The sequence below is a fragment of the Thamnophis sirtalis genome, unplaced genomic scaffold (assembly GCF_051295495.1).
Source record: "Thamnophis sirtalis isolate CommonGarterSnake01/CBP01778 unplaced genomic scaffold, rThaSir2_p1.2 scaffold_11, whole genome shotgun sequence".
Classification (NCBI taxonomy): domain Eukaryota; kingdom Metazoa; phylum Chordata; class Lepidosauria; order Squamata; family Natricidae; genus Thamnophis; species Thamnophis sirtalis.
Window position 1 is genome coordinate 47,107,045 of NW_028261391.1, and position 23,353 is coordinate 47,130,397.

Here is a 23,353-nt window from a genome sequence, read left to right on the forward strand (position 1 = left end):
TAGTAATTCACCAACAGCGTACAAAACCGAGCCATGCTTCGATCAGAAAAAAAAGCTTAGAGTCTTGGCATGTTGATATACAACAGCCTATTCCTTTTCAAAGGCTGGGAAAGGCCACGAGCAGCAGGGCTAACACCCCCCACCCCCCGATTGGCAAGCAAAGCCATCCCGTTTCAACCCCCGGCATCGCTAACCGAGGCTCAAAGCCTCTGGGACCCCAGCGAGCTCTTCCCTTTATCTGTGCCATCCGCTGAATTTTGCAACGGCCACCCCGGATAAGCCCAGCTGGGACGCCCTGCTGCCGGCACCGGGAAGAAAGAAAGCCTCCTGCGCCTATTCCATTGGCGGCTCTAGCCACTCTCTTCCCCTCCCTTTGAGGCTGGCGGGAGCAGCCCACTATGACTCAGTCATACCGTGACAACCAGCAAAGGCAAGCGAAGAGAAGGGAGCTCAGCAATGGCTGGCTCTCCTCAGGCACGGCAACGGGCCTCCTAGCGGTCCCCGCTCGCTCAGTAAGTACTGTAGGAAGGCGGGGAAGAGTCGAGGCGAGAGAGGCCTGTAAGGCCCGACCTAAAGCTGGAGCCGGCGTTGCCCCTTTAAGAGAGGCCAGACGCGTTGTGTTTAATGTATCAAATTGTAGCGGTCACGTGAAACCCTGGAGAAGGGGTTGAGGAGCAGCGCGGCGGCGGCAGGAGCAGGAGCGCCAGCAGCCATCGTCGCCGTCGAAGGTCTACCGAGCTGGGGGAGCGAATGGCTGTCGCTGATTGCGGCTAGGGTGGGCGCAAAGCCGGCAAGAAGGAGGGATTGAATCTAGGAGAGGGCCCGAGCTAGGACGGCGGCTTTCTCCGGACTGCGCGGCGATTCCTTCCCTTCCCCCCTTCCCTCCTCTCTCTTTTTTTGTCCTTGCGCTTCTGGAGCCTCCACGCTTGTTATTCATCGGAGCCGATTGATCGATCGATCGATTGATTGACAATCGCGCGTTAAAGGGGCCCTGGCGCTGGGTAACTAAGAAGCTGGGCTCGCATTGAGCTCCTGTTCCTTTAATCCAGGCCGGCGGGGGGAAATCCTGCTTTGCGCCCTTGATCTTTAGTCATCTTTCCGCCCTTGAGTTTCTTCATACTCCGGTTCTTCCTCTCGTTCACCTCGATCCTTTAAGGCGCCTTCGCCATCCAGGGAGAAGCGGAGGAGAAGAAGCAGCATCATCTCTGCCCATTTCCGGCGCCTGCTCCCCTTCACCTTGATAGCGACCCTTTCGATCTGCTCAGCATACTTCATTTAATTGGTTTTATTGGGCCATCCACTCCCTACTTCGGAACTGCTTTATATTGCAAATCTTAGAGGTGAAGGAGGTGGTTAGGTTTTAATTGGTATCTGTGAAGGGGGAGGAAATCTTTGCGAAGCAGGCAGAGCTTCTTAGCTTAGATTCATCACTCCTCTGCCTTGAATGGGAAAAAGATTTTTGAAAATCCATGTAGGCTTTCTGTACTGGATCTTAATCGATAAATGGACCTGCTTTTTAATTTGCCACCCTATTTTCCTCTTCCGGAATTCCCATATTCTTTCTTGTCTTCGTTGTGTGCGATAGTGTGGTGATAGTAGCCCCCTCCCCCCCGTTTAATTTTCCTTCTGTTAGGGCTGAAATCGTGGCTGGGTTTCCTGTTGTTTCTTTTTTATGTGACACAGGTCCGATCCGCTGGTCTGCTAGCTCATTCTGTTGTGACTAGAGAGGTGCTGAAGAGAGGTATAGATAGATTTTTTTTTAAAAAAATACATTTTTATTTAAAAGGGAGACTGAAGAGACTCAAGATGGCTGGAGATGATTGCAAGGAGTATGTAGGGGTTTCTTTGATCTGATCATAAAAACTAAGACAGCAGCTGCAGCTATATAAACCCAATTTAGAACACTCCGCTTCTCCCCTTCTCCTCCTGTATGCCTTTCTCTCTCTCTCCCCCATCGGGACTCACTTTGCAGGGTGGTGCCATTCACCAGCTCCCCTCCCTTTTCTTTTGCACGTTTGTTTCTATTTCTCTGCCCTAAATCCCACAAATTAAAAATAAATCCAACTCAAAATGGCTGAGGACTGAGTAGGTCCTCTTGGAATTGTACATTTCAGCAGTTCCCTTCTAGCTCTGTCTGTCTTCCTCTTCTCCCACCCCCTTGCAGGCTGGTTCCAAAAGGAGAAATAGCTTTCATGTCAGAAGGGAAAACAGAGAAGCAAAGGGGAAGAGGCGGGGTCTGGGCTTTTCATTAGCAGTTGAGAAATTCCTTTTCAGTTTGATCAAGGCATACTTGTTTTCCTTCCAGCGAGAGCAAACCATCACTCTCCAAAAGGCTGAGGATTTTGGAGTTGGGAGTATTGTTTTCACCTTAGTCTTATGAAAGATTAGAAACAAGGCCAATATTGAAAAAAGAATTCCACAGAGTATTAGAATAGGTTGTTTTTCCATTGAATTTGTCTCTGATTATTGCTGTTCTTCAGAGTAGACATTTTTAAAGTATTTTTCTTCTCATTTCTATTTGTAAAAAGAGCAAAGAATGGGAGGGTCCTTTTGGCTCTAGGCTGGAATTTCATCTGAGTGATTGACCGTCTTCCTACTGCGATTGCACTGTCCCAAAGCCAAGGAAAAAAATCCTTTTGCACCATTCAGCTGCATTAGAAAGCTAGCTGCTCCTCCTGCCCTTTGCGTATGGATTTATATCCAGCTTTTTAATGATTCAATTAAAGACGCAAATTCTAATTTCTTACGGAGGAAAAATAATTGAAAAGGGAGGGTTGAATTTAGTCACAGGGAATACAAATTCCTTTCAGATCTTAAATGGTCAAAAAGTGGTAATTAGAATTTAATATAGGAGGTTTATATGGCATTTGGACTTCCTTCTGGATTTTGTATGGAGTTTTTTCAATTCTCGGTAAGTTTTACTTTTGCTTTTCAGAATCAGAATTAAAAACCTTATAAGAATTAAGAAAGTTTGGTGTCAAACTTTAGAAGTATCTATTCTGCAATTTTAGTACTGATTATTAATTATATTTAATAACAAATGGGTTTGTTGGGAATATATTACTTTAAATTTTAGGAGATCCACATTAATTGCATTCTTAATTTTTTGGTTCATTAGCAACTTAGTGGCCTTTCTGTTGCAAAAGTGGAAACTCGTCGTCATCTGCTTTAGTAGACCAAAAACTGACTGTTTAAAGAGATTAAAAGGAAAGTTCTGATCTGGGTGAGATGGCTGAAAACTGGAAGAACTGTTTTGAAGAGGAGCTTATATGTCCTATTTGTCTGCATGTCTTTGTGGAACCTGTCCAACTTCCTTGTAAGCACAATTTTTGTAGGGGATGCATAGGAGAGGCTTGGGCCAAAGAGTCGGGGCTAGTGCGTTGTCCTGAGTGTAATCAGGCCTACAACCAGAAGCCCAACCTTGAAAAGAACTTAAAATTGACCAACATTGTGGAGAAATTCAACTCTCTTAATTTGGAAAAGACTCCCTCAGTCTTACATTGTGTCTTCTGCCGTCGTGGGCCACCTCTGCCTGCACAGAAGATCTGTCTAAGGTGTGAAGCTCCATGCTGTCAGTCCCACGTACAGACACACCTGCAACAGCCCTCTACAGCACGTGGGCACCTCCTGGTGGAGGCGGATGACGTCAGGGCTTGGAGTTGCCCCCAGCACAATGCTTACCGACTGTATCATTGCGAAGCTGAACAGGTTGCTGTTTGCCAGTTCTGTTGCTACTACAGTGGTGCACACCAAGGGCACTCAGTATGTGACGTGGAGATCCGACGCAATGAGATCAGGGTAAGTAGGAACATTGCTTCATACTTAAATGCAGCTTTCTTCTTGACTGCAAAATACAACTGGTGCAACCTCATTATTAGCCAACCAGTTTTCTCAGGTGGATGGGAATTGCTGAGGAGGGGTGTTGAAGCAGTCCCCACCCTTTCCCTTCTGCTGTGGTACCTTATTGTGGGCAGCCTAGAATCCATCCTGCTGCCTGTCCAGATAGTGTAATGCTTTCAGTTGAGGTGGTGGATGTTGACACACAATGTTCAGTTTAAGTGGAATAGAGGAGGTTATTTTACATTTTTTTAAAAACAAAATAAAAACTTTTCCTTAAATTACTAAGTTTTATTTTGCCCTAGCAGCAAAATATCTTTAGCCAATTCAGTGCTTGGTGCTGTGTCAAAGAGCATCAAGGAATTAGTACTTACTTCAGGTAAAGGCCAGTTTCTTAGCTGTCTAGTCTTCCCCAGTTCTTTGTTTACTGTCAGCTATGGTTTACTTTGTCCCTGTTTTGATCTGAGGCCAAAGAGGGACCATTGACATTAAATGATAAATAGAAATTGAAAGTGCAGCAAGAGCTTTTTTCTTATTTTTCTTGATTGCTCATCAGCAGGATCATTATTGTTTTAGTAGCTTTGTTCCTTAATTCTGCTAAGAACAGTTTTATCTTCAATAAGAAATGTGACTCTGTTTCCTCAAATGTACATTTTTACAATAATAAAATGATCCATTCTACCCAAAGGTGATCTTTCTTTATAAATAAATAAAGGTAAAGCAAGAAGTGGTTCTTTAGGTTTTTTTTTTGCCGTTTGCCTTTTTTGTGTGTGCAAGGCCTACAGAATATGCTCTTCCATTGCTGTTAACTAGATTTACTGCAGGTCACTCTATATATTTATCCTGGTACTGTTCTCATATTTTAAATGTGAAAACGAAGAAGTAAACAAAAGCTGACATTATCTTTTCAGACCTCCTTAGAAATCTTGTCAAGGAAAACAGGCTCCTGAGACTGCACAGGATGTTGGGGGAGGGGAAGGGAGGAATAAAGCAATGGGAATGTGTGTGGTGGGGAGGTATCTTTTCAATGTAACTAGTAACTCAAACAATAAGGTATAAAATGGGTGGTGGTGGTGTAGCAATAGTATTATACCTTTTCTTTCCTGGAAAAAAAACACAGTTATTTAAATGTTATTTCCCTGCAAATCTCAGAAAGCAGGAAATCTAAAGTTGTGGATCATTTTATGCTATTAGAGATTGGTATAGGCATATTAGAAGATATAAAATTCTATATAGGATAGACTCTTCTCAGTGGTATAGCAAGTGAAGCTCTAGAATTTTCAGCAATTTTCCTTACTTTCAAAATAAAATGCCCATTACAGTACTCTTTGGTTCACTCTAGGAATCATTTCCTCAGACGCAACTGTCTTTTCTGCTCTTATTCAGAAATAGGATGCACAAAAAGCCCAATGGACCTAAAGATTGAAAGTACAGTACTGAAATCTGGTTTTAAGCAGCTTTGTTTCCAGTGGTTGGAAGTAAAGACTTTATTACATTGCAGTCATCTTATTTTGTAAGACTTGTTGTCAAATCACCATTCTTCTTCCCTTCCTCCTTTGTGACCAACTTCCTAGAAAGGAATACTGTACCATATGAACTCAAACCTCTCCTACACTGACTTCCTGCTATAAAAATAGATATGAGATGGGTTCTTCACATTCATCCAAAAGGAACAAAATATTTTCCCCAAAAAGCCATCATTTAGTGGTGGAGCAGGGGAATGTAACTGGAACAGCATAAACAGCTTCAAATTAATATTTTGTACCTTGAAAATACAGTAAAGGTGGGATAGTCAATCTGGTATTCTGTATTCTTCAGATGTTTTTGCCTGCATTCCTTTACATTCTAGCCAGCCTGGCCATGAACATATATACTTTGGACTAGTTGCTTTAATTCCTGACATCTCAGTGGTTTCTGATATGCTGAATTTTCAGGGGTCATTGGAGTGGGGGGTTCTATACATGGAAGTTGTACAAAAGATTAAAATATCATGAAGATTTATAGGACTACAGTCATAAAATCACCTAACGTAGTTTAGCTAGCTTTTGGCAACATTAAAATGGCTTTGATAGACTTTTTCTCTATGTCATCATTTCCCTTCATGCATGTTTATCTATGAAATGAAGTTGTAATCTGTACTGGTGATCATGAGGCTGAAACCAGGGAGTGGTGTTTACTCTGGATTAATACTGAGTTGGAGGGTGTGATCTTGAGTATGTGGCAAAAGTCAGACTGAGGAACAGCTGTGTGACAACACCTGCATGTAAAGACAGGCTGGCTGGGCCCTGTCTTCTCTTTTTGATCTGATCCAGTTACTTCAAAATCTGCACAAACAGGTCCACAGATTCCTTTCAAGCATCATTGTGTAGGATAAATATTTAACAATAAATGAACAGCAGTGGCTATAAAACAGACAACTTGTGTATATTACAGTGTTGCCAAAATGACTCATCATTTAGCTGCTAAAATGGGGGAGTGATAAGTCATTAATAAAATTGCTTTTTTATTATTTTCTAGTTGGAGAACTAATCTTGTGGCTGGGATGAGGGTAGGTATTCTGAGTAGAGTGGTTTGAACAGAAAGATCACCCCCCCTCTACTTTTTGCAGATTTGGGTGGGAGTAAAGAGGAGAAGCCAAATTCATCTGTTATTGGCTCTGCGCACCTATATAGGAAGAAGGGAAGATCTGGCAGAACTATTGAAAAACTCATAGGATTGGCTTCTACCCTCCTCTATTCATTTTATTTATAGATAGGAGGGAGAAAAGGAAGGAATGTTGAATCAAACAGAAATCTTTTTCCTCAAATCTAGGAGAGGTTTGGCAAATGACTGATGAACTGAGACTGGTAAATCCCACTAACAGTTCAATTCAGAGCTTGCTTTTTGATAATGAGTCAATTTTCTGGAATTTTTAGTTATGCCCACACCCAACTTTTTCTAGAAACTTACCTTGTGTCCTTCATTACCTTCCATCATATTATGTGGCAAGCTGTATTTATTTACTGGTGATAGCCAGTCTGCATATGAAATGAATTAGTAAAAAGTCATCCCAGATTGTCTGGTAGTATTTCCCTGAATAAGCAGACATTGTCTGGAAATCAGCTGAACTCTGTGTCCTTGTTTGGGCTGGGCAATTCTTGATTTTGACTTCAGTGTATAGTAATGAACAAAACCACTACATGTTGAGTTTAGTTTATTGTTGGGAAAAAGTTTTTGCTTCTCTTAGTCCTGCTCAATTTAACACTTTTCATGGGAGAATATTTTGAAAGCTAACATGATTTATCATTAGTCTTTTTAAACATACATATACGTATTTAGCCTATCTGAACCATTTGTCATTCAAAGTTCTGAGGATGTGTTTAACTGAAGTTAACTTTATAGTTTTATTTACATGTAGGTTTTCCAAGGATGTGACCGCCTCAGTAAACTGTTGGCAAGATAAGTGGTCACCCATTTGTCTTTTTATACTGTTTTGTTTATATCGATTGAATCAAGTATGTGTAAATACCGCACTTACATTTTGTCCTTTTGATGAGTGCATATCTCACTCCATCTTTTTTTCCTGCAATGCTAAATTTTAAACTATAAGTGAAATGAAACAGCAACTTGCTACTTTTAGAGATTTTGTGTGCATACCATCCATATTTTGGTGGCATATCCAATCAATATCCATCAGTAATGGATGTAGTCTACATCTCTTCCTGTTTCTGAATAAGTTTTTTTTTCTAGTGTTCTTCATTAAAGAATACTAGTCTTCCCATGGAATCCTTCACGTGTCTCCTTACCTAATATACTGGAATATTCTTCATCTCAGCCATTGTCTAACTTCCTTTTCTAACCATTTTTAAATGCTGTCCATATATGCAGTCATGGATATCTCTTTCTCTTTTGTACCATTAACATAGATTGCACAGTTTTCTTAATGCCCATGAACTAGGCTTTAAAAAAAACTTTTTTTTTCATTGCAGTAGAAGAAAATGAATTAAACAGGAACATGGAGATGTTATGAAGTAAAATGCAGGCATTCTAAGAATAACGGGGAAAGTTTTGGAAAAACTGAAGTCTACAACAATAAAATTAAAGCCTGTCTCTTTGAATAAGGGGTTTGTTGGAATGAATTAAGGAATAAATGAAAAAGGGGTGCTATTCCTGTTCATTTAAAATGAACAGAGTTTGTCCAAAGCAAATAGATTTTTATAAGGGAAGAATACTTAGAGCATCTTCAGGATTGAATTCTAAATATAACATAGCAAATGGACAAAGGAGACAGGAGGAGAGATTGCCTGAACCCTCAGTATGGCCTAGTCTGGCTTGCTTTGCCTGTGGAGGCAAGGAGCAGTTAGTTTATGTCTTGCAAATTGGCTTTTCATGCTCTTATCAAATGCTTCTCCCATTTGACTGCCTTGCCAGTTGTGTGTGTGAGAGAAAGAGAGACAGAAGATGGCCTTTGTGCCAGAGTACATTCTGATAGGAACTTTGTTACCTGGCCACAAAGAGGCCCAATGCTTTTTTTGTGTTGAAAAAGGCAGAGTTACAACAGCTCCACCCAAGCCACATGCAGGAACCAGCATGTGAGAGAAAACAAAATGGTTAAGAGTGTCGCTCTGAAGATTTCTTTCGTCAGGAGCTGTGTTGAAGTGTCGTTTAAAAATCATTCAGCATAAAGGGTATTATGGCCTAAGCATGATTTAACACAGTCGTCCTTTCTTCCTCTCTTCCCCAGCTGCCTTCTGTCTTCATCTTTCTTTTTGTGGGTGAAAATGCTTATAAGATCACAGTTATAATTCTGCACAGGCAAGCTGTCTCTGGGTGGCCTGTAAAACATGTTGCTGTCTGTTTTTCCAGCTCCATTTCCTGCTCTGCCTATCACTTTAAATTTGATGGGAGGCTGCAGGCCTTCTTCTCTACAGCAGCCCCCTCCCCTCCCCCCTTTTTTTCTTCCCTGAAAGTGGCAATGCCTGCTGTGGTCTTCTAGTCCCTTGGCTTTCTGCATCCTGAATTTCCTCCTACTTCCATAGTTCATAGTTCCCTAGTCTATGCAGCCATTTCCATTTCCCTCTACCTTGGCCATGCTTCCAAAATGCTCTTTAATGGTTTGTAAGGGCCATTTTGCTCCTCCTCATCTCTCTTGCTGATTTTCTGACTGATTTGGACAGCCTATGCATTTTTTTGAGCTGGGGCTTCTGTTTTTATGGAAATTAGTAGTGAGAAAATTAAATATATAAGATAGAAGGAAGGACGGTTTCATAGAAATTTTGGAGGTTAAGATCTAATTATCCAATTACCTCCTCAATGTTGCCCAGGAGTAAAGGTCTCACCTAAAGAAATGTAACAAGTTATCTTGGGAATTCTTACATTTGCTTAAAAAAGGAGTGTTTTGTATGTTCATAAAAGTTGAATTATTTTTCTTCCCACTTCTCCCCACACAACTTTTGTAGTACGATCTATGGGATTGCAAAACCTCTTCATGTGCTTTATTCTGGGTCATCATGCAAATAGGCAAGGTGAAACATGTGCTGTGAAGGGAAGCTGTAGATGAGGATCAAGCACATGGAGTTTCAGAAACAAGCAGACCACACTAGTGTGGGTAGAAGGCATGAAATAGGGCAGTTGTCACAAAGACTTTTTAAAAAATATTTTTTAAAAAAGTTAAAAATTAAATACAACCTAATATAAAGAAAGTAAGAAAAAGATCAAAGAGAAAGCTAAAAGTGCAAGAAAGAGAAAAAAAGAAAAAAGATATTAAAAGTCGTGGTTTCTGATTTTTTTTCTACAGCAGTTACAAGTACAATTATAAATTTATCTCTTTTTCTAAAGTTAAATGTCTCCTTTCTATAATCTATCCTGTCTAATCAAAAACCCCATAAGACGGGTTTTTTTATGTTTTCCACAGAAAGTCCATAAGGGGTTTCCATCAGCAATAAATGTAGATGTTTTTTTTCTCTAATCAAAGATGTCAGTTGCCACCTCAGCAAGCTCCATAATCTTCATCTCCATTGTAGGTATTGTCGAAGCTTTCTGTTTTGTGCAGACAATAATCTCATTGCAGATCATACAAAAACATGGTTCCATGATTATGTCCATCAATCCCAAAAGACTGGCCTTTGGTCTCAACTATACATTAATCTTTAAAATCCTCTAAATCAGGTATATATTTGAATGTATCATTTTCTAGCATTTTTACATATCCACCAAACGTAAAATCTATCGACTTGGTCACATTTCCAACATGAATTTGAAGTGTTTTTATATTGTACGTTGTAGACACTTTTCCCTGCTGACATATATCAATGGCGCATCATTTTATAAAAATTGTCTTTAAGATTACGTAATGCAAATTTTCAGCCCTTTCAACCACATATTTTCCTGTTGTTCCATATGTATATTATAACCAAAATCTTAGCCCCCTTTTGACAGTCAATTGAGGAAGCTGAAATTCTTAACAATAGTTTGTGTCACTTAACAATCATATGATTCACTTACTAACCATGATAAAAATGGTTGTAAAATCAAGCCCAATCATGTAATGAGCCATTTAATAACTACATTGTATAGTGATCAAAATTCCAATCCCGATTATAGTCAAAAGTGGACTGCTGGATTACCTTTGCATTTTTTTATTTGTTCAATTTCTGTTTCATATTTCAATAAAATTTCTACATTTTAGCAATTACATGTCCATCATTCGCATTTTCAAACTCAGTCTTGCATTGTTCAAAACCACATTTTTTGTCTACTTTAAATATTTTCAATAATTGTAAATAAAAAGACCATTAGCAACTGTTTCCCTCTGCCACCAATTCTTCTCTAGATTTTATTTTGCATCCCTCTTCACAAAATTCTAGTATCTCATAATAAGTTAGCCATTTGTGTTTGCCTTTTATTTCTGGTTTATAAAATGTTTCTTGTTTTGAGAGCTACAAAAATGTTATTGATGCAGCCAGATTTGTATTTATTTCATAGTCATAGTCACAGAATACAGTCTTTTATAATTGAAAGAAATACAAATATCCCCCAATCCCTGCAAAGTTGACTCATGATGTATTTTTATATCAAGCTTGAAGAAATATATCTGTTAATTTTGGTTTGCTTCTCCTTTTAACCATCTGACAAAAAAAAAGCATATGGGAATAAAAGTAAGTACCCTCAGTGACCTTGTGGTTAGATGGGAGAATGGAGAGCAGACTCTGGCTTTCATTGATGCCCATCCTCATCAAGCCATGCTTGAGTGAAGAGCAAAGCACAGAGTAGTTGGTTACTGCCACCATGAACCTTGATTGAAGGGCAAAAATTTGCTGTATCCTATTTCACAAGATGATCATTTGGTCTTCTCTCTGAAATAACTGGTGCCGTTCCCTGTCTAGACTTCTATAGCTATGCAGTTTTGGAAGACTCGGGACATTCCTTTGGCAATGGTAAATTTTGGTGCTGTACTTCATGCAAAGGGATGGTAAGCCATTCTTTTTTCCTATATGAATCCTATTGAAAAAAAGACCTAAAGCACCGTCATTTAAAAGTCTAATTTTCTCCTCTGAAAAGAGGAACTCGATGGCAAAGCTTGACATTCCCACTGACCTCCCGCTAATTAAAAGGGCAGAAGATGTGCTTTTAGCATTGTCTACATTGTTCTGAAGGCTCTTTCTCATTCATCTCCTGTGTCCAAGGCTCTGTTTTGCGTAGAATCCACCCCCCTCTCTCCCTCGCTCTCTCTTATATGCTGGCTCTGTTTTGCTTAGAGTCCTGTTTTCTCTCTCCTCTCTCTCTCTCCCTCCCTCCCTCCCTCCCTCCGTGTGTGTGTGTGTGTGTGTGTGTGTGTGTGTGTGTGTTTTAAATATCCTGATTTTCTGTCCCTGCTCATATGAGTATGATGCTCATTGGAACCATTTGCAAAAAAAAGTGCTGTGTGTTTTGTGCCATTGAGATATGACAGAGAGGAAGAGGATGTGGAGGGAGGGAAGGAGGAGAAAACAATTATGATTGGATATAAAAAAGAGTAAAAGCTGCTTGCTTCCCCAGGGCCCTTGTGTTCCTAGCTCTCCTGCCCTCCCCTACCACCTACTTTGCATGTTTGAAGTAGGTTACTGGCTGATATGTTATGTGGGAAAACAAGGGCCTTTCTCTGTTGAACCAGATTGGTATTTCCTAACTTATTCTTCCTGCTTGATATATAACATCCCTCAGGATTCTCTCTATATGCAAATGCATATGCATGCTGTGGATTTAGGTCTGGAGATACGTTTTCAGATTTGCTCAGAATTCTGTACTAATAAATGTAATGTTCCCCATCTTATGTAAATAAAGTACAAAAGCAACTGGGTTAGTTTCAATTCAAGAAACATATCAGCTCTGCACATACATACATACATACATACTACATACATATACATACACACATACGTACATCCTATATAAGTAAAGATTATATAAAATTGTTATATAAAAGGTTGTATAAAATATTTCCGTGTATGATAAATTTTCATTCTGAGGAGTCCCTATTAGTTTTCTATGTAGAGAAGGAAATGTTTTGATTGAAGTATCAATGTATTCGCCAAAGAACCTGAAGGCAGGACAAGAAGCAATGGATGAAAATTAATCAAGGAGAGACCAGCCTAGAACTAAGGAGAAATTTCTGACAGTTAAAACAATTAATCAGTGGAACTACTTGCCTCCAGAAGTTGTGAGTGCTCCAACTTTGGAGATTTTTAAGAAGACATTGGACAACCATTTGTCTGAAATGGTATTTTCCTGCTTCAGCAGAGAGTTGGACTAGAAGACTTCCAAGGTCCCTTCCAACTCTGTTATTCTGTTAATTACAAATATATTTCCAAATAGATGTGGTCCCAAGTTCTATACTACCTTGAAATATATAGTATGCATATCATATGTCTTCTACATTATTCTGTATGGGATATCTGTCAGATCTGATTTTGAGTTGTGGGGCGAAGTATTCCAACAAAAGAGATTTTATTTTATTTTCTTTAAATGCATTTCAAATCCGCTTAGCTGCATAGTACTTTTTGTTTTGCAAGTGCCTCTAATTTCATTATAAAGCCATGTTTTGGTTTAACAGAATTAAAGATAACTTATTTCTTCAGGGCACAGAAAATGCAACTAGGATGAATAGTGATTTCAGAATAAGAAAAGTAGGGATTTGATAATGGAAGGCCTCCCAAAAACATGCATGAGAGAGCATTGCTGAAGATTCTTCTGTGGTTTTCCAGAAAGACTAGTCTAGTCAGCTGAGTAATTTCTGTGCTGAATAGCATTCCGCAGCACTGAATGAGGAAGAATGCTTTGAATTAAAAATGTACTTGTATATGGATCAGGATAAAACCAGAAATAAAACGTATGCATTTATGAATGCCTTGGTACATCTCTACTTTTGCTGTGGTTTCAGATGACAAACATGGTCTAGGGAGATTCATGTGATTGCCTTTTGCAACCTTCTGACAAGCAAATTTAATAGGGAAACCAGATTCACTTAAAAACCATGTTACTAATTTAACAACTGCAATGATTCACTTAACAAATGTGGCAAAAAAAGTTGTAGAATGGGGCAAAACTCACTTAACAAATTTCTCATTGAGCAACATAAATTTTGGGTTCAATTGTAGTAAGTTGAAGACCAACTGTATTTTATAAGCACAAAGGTGGTTTCTACAACATGAAAAATAGACTGTTCTTCCTATTTTAATTCTAGAAACTATTCAATCTTTGTTAAAAATATAAATAAAGCATGTGAGGATTTTCTTCCTAAACCATGTGATCCCCAAAAGGCCTGCGTTATCCATCAGACTTTCCATTTTCCTGTGCGCTGCTTGGAGAGTCCAAGCAAGAGTTAAATTCTGTCCTTCTGCCCAATGGACTGGAAGGAAATTTCTGACCACACCTCCTGGTCTCCCGGTATCTTCAGTTTTTCAATTCAATCCTTTGCCCATTAGGATGTCTTTTATAGTCTCTCCAGAGACTTTCTTCATTTTATTACCTGTATTCTTTTATAAACATTAGGTTCCCTTCCTATCTTTATTTTCCTTTGCTTAGATTTTTTTCTTTCTAGCCAGCATTGATTATTTTGTTCACCTCTCTGTATTACGACAGAGAGGTTCAGCTCTCCAGCCATCCCGGGAGCCACTAGCAGGCTGGCTCTCTATCGCAGGCTTAGTCCGTCAGGTGACCCGCGTGGCAAGATGCCGAAGTCTTCAGAGGAGGCAAATTTTCGAACCGGAGTGACAGCTGGCTATTCCCTTTGCAGCAAAGGCAATGTGGTGCTTCCCTGGGTGCCGCCATCTTGTGCCGCCCCCTTATGGTGGCCATTTTCGAGTGCCAAAGTTTCCCGCCGCTGACGCAAATTGCTGTGTCTTCTCAGCGGTGGCTTGAGAGAGGCAGGGCAGCGATCGAAGCGCTCTCTCAAGGCGGTGAGAATATAGGCTATTTTGGAGGTTTCTCTGGCTGCAGCCGCCCTCCATATCTAGCCTTTTGATCTCTGGTGCATTTCTTCACAATCCTCTCCCCCGGCAGTGTTTATTTGTGTCCTTTTGGCGCATGCTTGCCCTGCTTCCCAGCGGATTACCAGCAATCTTTCTACTTGCCAGACTTCTACCTGACGAACGCAGCAGCTGATTTACTACCATGGCGGATGAGATCTCCGTGGATCCCCTTCTGGCAGGCCAGTCTTCTAATCTGACAGAGCCCTATCTTAGAAATGCAGGCAGGACTGCTAGGGAAGCCATTAGGGGGACCAGGGCCAGTAGGTCTTATTCCAAGAAGCAGGAAAAGGATGCAGCCAGGCGCCAGAAGGCCTTGGAGAAGGAATTTGCAAAGGCCCAAAGGCAGATAGTGGCACAAGTCCACCAGCCAGATCAGCCAGGAAGTCCTATTGGTCAGGATCCAGTTGGTGCCCCCCCCTCCTCCATTCTCTGAGAGTGGGGGGTTTTCCAGAGAGGTTTCCCTCTCCGGGGGGTCCAGGTCTCCTTCCCCCTCCTTGGGGGGGGGGGTGCTGACCTATTTGAGTTTGACTGGTTTCTGATAGGGAGGGTTCCCCTTCTCCTGTTCCTCTGACCAGGGATTCCAATCTCAGGCCTACTGTGGTGGGGATCCACCCAGTAGAAGACCTGGGCCCAGGCCTCTCAGCAGAAATGAAGGAGGTCATTGCTACAGCAATCTCTCAAGGGCCTCCAAAGGTGTGAGGCGCAACCACAGGTTCCACAGCCAGCACCTCCCATTCCTCAGACCTCTCCAGTTTCCTCAGGTCCCCCACATCTCTGTCCCCATTGGTGGCCAGTGCTGAATCGGTGTGGGATGATGAGGATGTTGGGGGTCATGACTTATCGGATGATGAGAACCCCATTCCAGATAAACCAGCCCCATTCCAGATAAACCAGCCTTTGCTGGATTGTTTTAATCATCCTTATTCAAGTCAATCCTGTTCACGGCCAAGGTGTCCACTCACGTGGAGGTGGTGGTGCCTCTGGATCAGGCAGCTGCTGGTCCTACTGATCACAGTAAAGGTCTGTTCAATGAGAAGGTTCCCGCCCAGGAAATTGTTCCTTCTCCCAAACTCTTTTAAGGACATGGTCAAATGCCAGTGGATCCAGCCTGGCACCCTGGCCACCCCTGGAGGGGGGGATAATGACAAATGCCTTTACTCAGTGGATCCTTCCATGGAAGAGCTTAAGCTACCTTCCAATGATCCTCTAGTTCAGATTCTCACTTCCTCTTCAGTGCTCCCACCGGACCTTCTAGAAGGACTTAAGACGGAGGACAGAAGAGCTTAACAGGCTTGCCACAAGACCCATCAAGCCGCAGCTTGGGCCATTAAGGCGGCCACCTTCTCCTCATTCTTTAATAGGGCCACGATTGCCTGGCTTTGCCAGTTACTCACTAGGCTTCCGGCAGGGGACGCCAGACTGCGACATGACGTAAACAAAATTGCACGCCATGGCCTCTAATGTCACCTCTTGTAGGCTCTTATGGCTATGCCACTGGAACGTGGATATGCCTTTAAAGTGGAAGATTGCTTCTGCCCCCTTTAAAGGGGATACGTTATTTGTGGAGGCCCTTGACTCAGTTTTGGTTGAGAACAAGTGGAAGGTGATGCCCTCAGTTTCCAGGAAACCGGACTGCAGGTCGTCGTCCTCTTCCCACAGGCAGACTTCCCGCCCAGCTGATCCTCCGAACAGCAATTCCTCCTTTCAGCATTCCTATGCTCAGGGGACGGACCACAATCAGGATCAACAGCCATTTCAAGACAGGGCCTGTCAGCAGCCCTGCTCCCGTCATCTTTTTCGGGGAGGGTCTGGAAACAAACCCTTCTATCGGAACAAGTGACCACCATCCCAATCCTCCCATAGGGGTGCGGCGCCAACTCTTTGCCGACCGGTGGGAGGAGATTACCTCGGATGTGTGGGTGCTCCAAACGATTCGGATAAGCCTCACCCTGGAGTTCCTCCCCCCCCCCCGCACGCCACTTCGGGAGTCTTTAGCACCTCGTAGGATCCCTGCTCCGGAGCTTGTCGGGTGTGAGTCCCTGCTGGTAAAGTTGGACCTCAAGGGTCAAGTGGGTTTGCTGCTAACGTACCTGCCTCCCAACTGCGTCGCAGCAGCCCTCCCCTCGCTCCTCGAGTCAGTAGCCGAGCTAGCAATTGAGTTCCCCAGGCTCATGGTTCTGGGGGACTTTAATTTGCCTTCGCTCGGTGAACACTCTGATGGAGCGCAGGAGTTCATGGCTTCCATGACAGCCATGGGCTTGACCCAGGTAATTCGGGGCCCAACCCATTCAGCGGGTCACAAGCTCGACCTCGTATTCCTCTCGGAGCAGTGGACTTGTGACCTTGGTCTGAGGGGTAATGAGATCGTACCCCTGTCGTGGTCAGACCACTGCCTACTGAGGCTTGACTTCCGGAGGCCAAACCCTCACTGTAGGGAGGAGGAACCGACCAGGTGGTTCCGCCCCAGGCGACTTATGGACCCTCTGAGGTTCCAGACGGAGCTTGGGGTTATTCCTGATACTCTCGCCCACAGTTCGGCGGAGACTCTGGTTGCTGCCTGGTACTCGGCGGCATCGGAGTCTCTCGACCGGATTGCGCCACTATGGCCCCTCCGGGTCGGCGGATCCCGGAGACCTCCTTGGTTCACCGAGGAGCTCCGGGAGAAGAAGCGCCGGAGGAGACGCCTAGAGCACTTGTGGAGGTCCGATAAGTCCGAATCGAACCTAGCACTTCTGACAACATGCACCAAGGATTACATCAGAGCATTGAGGGCAGCCAAAAGAACACACATCGCTACCTTGGTTGCGTCCGCTGAGTCCCGCCCAGCCGCCCTGTTTAGGATTACCCACTCCCTCCTAAATAGGAGGGATGTGAGGGACCCCCTACAGGGTAAGGCTGAGGACTATGCCCAGTTCTTAGCGGACAAAGTTGCTCGGTTTCGGTCGGACTTGGACTCCACCTCTGCAGATCCAGCCGAGACACAGGGTGATAGCTTGGCAGACCATCTCTGGGTTGAGTTTCAGGATGTTACCTCTGGGGATGTGGACAAGGCCATACGAGCTGTGAGCGCCTCCACCTGTATACTGGACCCATGTCCCTCCTGGCTGGTTGCCAACAGCAGTGAGGTGACACTCGGCTGGATCCAGGCGGTCGTGACCGCCTCCCTTCGGGAGGGGCACTTCCCCGCCGTACTTAAAACGGCGGTGGTGAGACCCCTCCTGAAGAAACCATCCTTGGATCCAGCCGTTTTAAACAATTATCGTCCTGTCTCCAACCTCCCCTTTGTTGGGAAGGCTGTTGAGAAGGTGGTGGCCTTCCAGCTCCAACGGTCCTTGGAGGAAGCTAGTTACCTTGACCCCTTCCAGTCCGGCTTCAGACCTGGTTACAGCACAGAAACCGCTTTGGTCGCATTGACCGATGATCTCTGGAGAGCCAGAGATGGAGGCCATGCGTCCATCCTGGTTCTCCTTGACCTCTCGGCGGCTTTCGATACCATCGACCATGGTATCCTTCTGCGGCGATAGCGGGAGGTGGGGGTGGGAGGCACTGTTTTGCAGTGGTTCTCCTCCTACCTCTCGGACAGGTCGCAGTTGGTGTTAGTTGGGGGGCAGAGATCGTCCCTGAGGCCCCTAACATATGGGGTGCCACAGGGTTCGGTCTTATCCCCCCTACTATTCAACATATACATGAAACCGCTGGGCGAGATCATTCGGAGGCACGGGATAAGATACCACCAATATGCGGACGATACTCAATTGTATCTGTCCGCCCTGTGCCAACTCAATGAAGCGGTAGACGTGATGAACCGGGGCCTTGAGGCCGTTAAGAACTGGATGAGTGTTAACAAACTGGTACTCAACCCAGACAAGACCGAGTGGCTGTTGTGTTTTCCTCCCAACAATTTGGCCAGTGTTCCGCCGCTCAGGCTGGGGGGTCAAATTTTACACCCCTCAGATAGGGTTCGTAACTTAGGAGTCCTCCTGGACCCACAGCTGACTTTCGACCATCATTTGTCAGCTGTGACCAGGGGGGCATTTGCCCAGGTTCGCCTGGTCCGCCAGTTATGACCCTACCTGAACCGGGAGGCCCTCGCAACAGTCACTCGAGCCCTTGTGATCTCTAGGCTGGAATACTGCAATGTGCTCTACATGGGGCTGCCCTTGAAGTGCATCCAGCGACTGCAGTTAGTTCAGAATGCAGCTGCGCGAGTGATAGTGGGCGCACCGCGGTTCGCCCACATAACACCCATCCTCCGCGAACTGCACTGGCTACCTGTTGATCTCCGGGTGCGCTTCAGGGTACTAATGACCACCTATAAAGCTCTCCATGGTAGTGGATCTGAGTACTTGAGAGACCGCCTCCTGCCGATTACCTCCCTCAGACCAATTAGATCGCACAGATTGGGCCTCCTCTGAATTCCATCCGCCAGTCAATGCCGACTGGCGACTACGCGGAGGAGAGCCTTTTCTGTAGCAGCTCCGACCCTGTGGAACGACCTCCCCGTCGAGATTCGCACCCTCACCACCGTACAGACCTTCCGCACAGCCCTCAAGATCTGGCTATCCCGTCAGGCCTGGGGATAAGTTCCTAATTCGCCCCACCCGAGTGTTGAATGTTGAATGCAAGTTGTGTTTTTATTGTCTTATTTTATTCACCTACTTTTTTTGTTTTTGTATTTGCACCCCCCCCCTTTTTGATTGTAAGCCGCCCTGAGTCCCCTCAGGGAAAAGGGCGGCCTATAAATTCCAATAAAATACTAAAAATACTAAAAAAATACTTCATTTGTTGCCCAACTCCCAGGTGTCCCACCAAGAGGGACCTCATGGAGACTGAGATCCATCACCTCAAGGAGATCAGGGCCACAGAAGCGGTTCCCCCAGGGCAAGAACGCAGGGGGTTCTATTCCATTCTACTCCTAGTGCCCAAAAGCTCAGGGCGGTGGAGAGCGATACCAAATTTGAAGAAGTTGAACCAATATGTGGCCTACAAAAGGTTCAAAATGCAGTCCCTCCAATCCATCTTGGGCTGCATTCGTCAAGGGGACTTCCTAACATCAACAGACTTGAAGGAGGCGTACTTTCATGTCCCCATCAGACTCGAGCACAGGTGCTACCTAAGATTATTTTATGCCAGGTCCCACTTTCAGTACAGGGCTCTCCCATTCGGCCTGTCGTCAGCTCCAAGGATGTTTACGAAGATCCTGTCTGCGGTCGCCACCCACGTAAGATCAAGACCGATCCACCTACAGTGTTACCTAGATGACATTTTAATTCAGTCGTCGTCGCTGGGGCAAGCAGCGCGAGATCTACGCACCACCATGCGGACGTTGCAGAACTATGGCTTTACCATCAACCTTGAAAAAAGCTACCTGGCTCCAGTCACCAGGATTCTACACCTGGGGACGTGATAGACACTTCATCTTGCCAAGTCTTCCTGTCACCAGACCACGTCGAAAGTCTCCAAGAACTGGTCCAAAAGGTCCACCTCTCCCCCAGCACTCGCATTGTCACCCTGTCACAATTGCTGGGGAAGATGATCTCGTGTCTCTCGATTGTTCCTTGGGCTAGGCTCCATACGAGAGTTCTGCAATGGTTGCAGATGCAGAGAGCAAAGACCAGCAATTCACTGGTCAAGGTATGTCTACCCACCAAAGTCATTCGGTCTCTCCGGTGGTGGCTTTCACCAGCCCTCCTGAAAGGGACTTACTTCAAGGAAGCACCCAGGCTGACCGTCACAACTGACGCCAGCATCTTCGGCTGGGGAGCTCACTTGTGCACCCCAGTGGCTCAAGAACATTGGTCAGCTCGTGACCTCTCGCACAACATCAATTGGTTGGAGCTGAGGGCGATCAGGCTAGCGCTTTGGAAGTTCCAGCACAACATCCAGCATCACCATGTCCTTGTCCTCACCAACAATGTGGCAACCAAGGAGCACATAAATCGCCAAGGAGGTACTAGGTCTCGGTCCCTCATGACGCAGGTGGACTGGCTGAGCCACACCAGGCTAGACAACTGAGAGTGGCACCTCCATCCGCGCCTCTTTCACCAATTATCTCAGGTTCGGTCATCACCTGGTCGACCTCTTTGACACTGCAGAGAACGCTCCGCTCCCCTGATTTTTCACCAGGTTCCAGTGTCCCCAGGTGGACGGGGTCAACGCCCTCCGATGCCCCTGGCCCCCAGGGCTACTTTATGCCTTCCCGCCACTGGCGCTCATTCCCAAACTGATCAGGAAGATTCTGGAGGAGCAGGCAGAGGTTCTTGTGGTGGCTCCATACTGGCCCTGGCAGACTTGGTTTTCCGATCTGACTTGCCTATCCATCGCACATTCCTGGAGGATTCCTCAGGAGTAGATCTCTCTTAGCCCGGGAGCTGTTACGCATCCGGAGCCCCAGTGGCTCAAGCTAACCATATGGCACTTGAGAAGGACCTCCTGAGGAGAGCCAACTATTCTACCAAGGTAATCAACACCATCCAAGCCTCCAGACGAGCCTCCACCACACGGATCTATGACGCCACCTGGACCATCTTTGCTAGCTGGTGCACGAAACATCATCTTCAACCAACAGCCGCTTCCCTTCCTCAAATTCTAGAGTTTCTACAGGAGGGCCTTGATAGAGGACTAGCCGCTAACACGATGCCAAGTAGCAGCTTTGTCCACAATGCTCTCATATGGCAACCATCATCCGCTCAGCAGGCACCCGGAAGTACGCAGCTTCCTCCGTGAAGCCTGCAACCTGAGTCCCCAGGTCGTCCATCGTTATCCTTCCTGGGATCTTGCCACTGTGCTCGGGGCGCTTACTGACCCCCCCTTTGAGCCACTACGTCATGCATCTTTACGACACCTGACTCTTAAACCTGCCTTTCTTGTTGCCATTACTTCAGCCCGCAGGGTTTTGGAAATTGCGGCCCTATCGGCCTGAGACGATTTGTGTACCAACCACTCAGACAGGGTTGTCCTTCATCTCAATCCGTCTTTCGTACCGAACGTTAATTCGTATTTCCACTGTGCCCAAGAGGTTGTTCTTCCAGACTTTTGTCCATGCCTGAATCACCCAAGGGAGTGTCGTTGGTATTCCCTTGATGTTCGGAGGGCAGTCAAGAAGTACATCAGATGCAAGGCCCCTTCGCCGGTCGGAGGCCTTGTTTGTCGCTTTTCAACCGACCTCGTTGGGTCGAAAGGTCACCTCATCTACTATTGGGAGATGGATCAAGGCTTGCCTACGAATAGCAGGACAGGCCCATTCCTTCTTGAGTGACTGCACATTTCACACACTGTGCGGCCACGACAGCGGCCTGGGCATCTGTCGACGAGATCTGCAAAGTGGTGTCCCCATCATTATTTGTCAGACACTACAAATTAGACAAATTGCATCCGCAGACGCTGCCTTTGGCGGGAGAGTGTTGCAGGCCGTTGTTTCTGAGACGCATTAGGGTTGGGTTGTTACTCTTTGTTTTTTGCAGCGCACAGGAAAGTGACCATTGGCTTACCTGAAGGGTCCTTTTTTGTGCGCTTGAGAGAGTCCAATCCCACCCTGAGGTTATCTCACTTCCATCGGATTTGTTCTTACTTTTCTGTGGACGTTATTGGGAGGGATGGAACATTGACATTGACTTACCTTTTGGGACCATGCCATAATTGAAAAACTGAAGATATCGGGAGACCAGGAGGCGTGGTCAGAAATTTCAATCCAGTCCATTGGGCAGAAGGACAGAATTTAACCCTTGCTTGGACTCTCCCGCAGTGCACAGAAAAGGACCCTTCAGGTAAGCCAATGGTCCTTCTCTGCTCAGATAGCAGTAACAATCCAGTCAAGGGGCCCTCCTGGATCCACTGCCTCGGATCGGCCGTAAAGGCGCAATCCGGTTAAGAGCCTCTGACGCTGCTGAATTCCAGGCAGCTACCAGAGTCTCCGCTGGACTGCGGGCGAGGGTATCAGGAACAACGCCAAGCTCCGTCTGAAAGCCCGAAGGGTCCATAAGGCACCTGGGGTGGAACCACCTAATCGGTTCCTCCTCCCTACAGTGGGGGTTTGGTCTCCGAAAGTCAAGCCTCAGTAGGTAGTGGTCCGACCATGACAGGGGTAAGATCTCACTGCCCCTCAAACCAAGATCACAACTCCACTGCTCCAAGAGGAATACGAGGTCGAGCGTGTGAACTGCCGAGTGAGTCGGGCTATGGGCTGCATCTAACTTTTTGGAAATTAATAAGGGCCTTAGTTGGCCAAACAATAATGGAAAACCAGTGAAGCATGTATATTATCTTCCAGATTTTATTGGAGGAGGGGGTCTAGATATTTTTGAATATCTTACAATGTTTAATTTATTAAGCACTTAAACCTTCTTTAAAGCACACACTTTTTCTGTATTTTCCATATAAATGATGGGAAAGTAAACGGTTAAATGTTCAGAATGACAACTGAATCTTCTTCCAGAGTCATTTTCACACACTTTTATATATCCTTTCAAATACAGCAATGCTGTGCTAGAGTAGCCCAAAACAGTATGGTTCATGGTAATCTGAAGGAAAAAATATACTTATCTCAGGTACAAAAAGATATAAAGATGCAAAAAGATTTCGCAGAGGTATAGAAGAAACTAAGAGCACATGGTATGAAGCAGGAAGTCATTATACAAATTTCTGCCCAGCCATAAACTCAATCGATGGTGTAAAACACTAAACCTCAACCTCCTGTCTTCAGAAGTTTCAAAATCATCGTACTGACCTACCTTAGAAACAAGGTATAAAGATTACTGGAAAGGTGTGGGAAGTCCTTTGAACACTAATCTGTTTTTAAATGCCTAGTCTTCCCATGCAGTTATATAAAAATACTCCTCCTAAACCATCTGATGTTGACATCTGCCAATTATATGGATGTTATATCTAGATTGCATCTATCTTTTTCTGTGACTTGTTTGATTACAAGCCTACCTTATTGCGGTATTAATTTTCTGAGACAAGGAGATTACAGTAGAGTGAGAAACCTATTTTGGAACTTGAGCTATTCTATTTCTAACCTGCAATTTGTG

General features: G+C 44.6%; 1 protein-coding gene across 2 annotated transcripts in view; it reads left to right on the plus strand.

Annotated features, from left to right (window-relative positions):
• Positions 1-414: 414 nt before the first annotated feature.
• Positions 415-23,353, plus strand: part of TRIM8 (tripartite motif containing 8) — a 69,629-nt gene continuing 46,690 nt past the window's right edge. Inside the window, exons 1-2 of one of the 2 annotated variants that reach the window (XM_087725760.1) lie at positions 415-512; positions 3,119-3,798. In XM_087725760.1, coding sequence (XP_087581886.1) covers positions 3,229-3,798 — 570 coding nt within the window. In that variant the 5' untranslated portion in view covers positions 415-512; positions 3,119-3,228. Of the gene's footprint in view, positions 513-1,957; positions 2,912-3,118; positions 3,799-23,353 lie in introns of those variants that run through there. The other variant, XM_014053449.2, reaches the window with a different exon arrangement.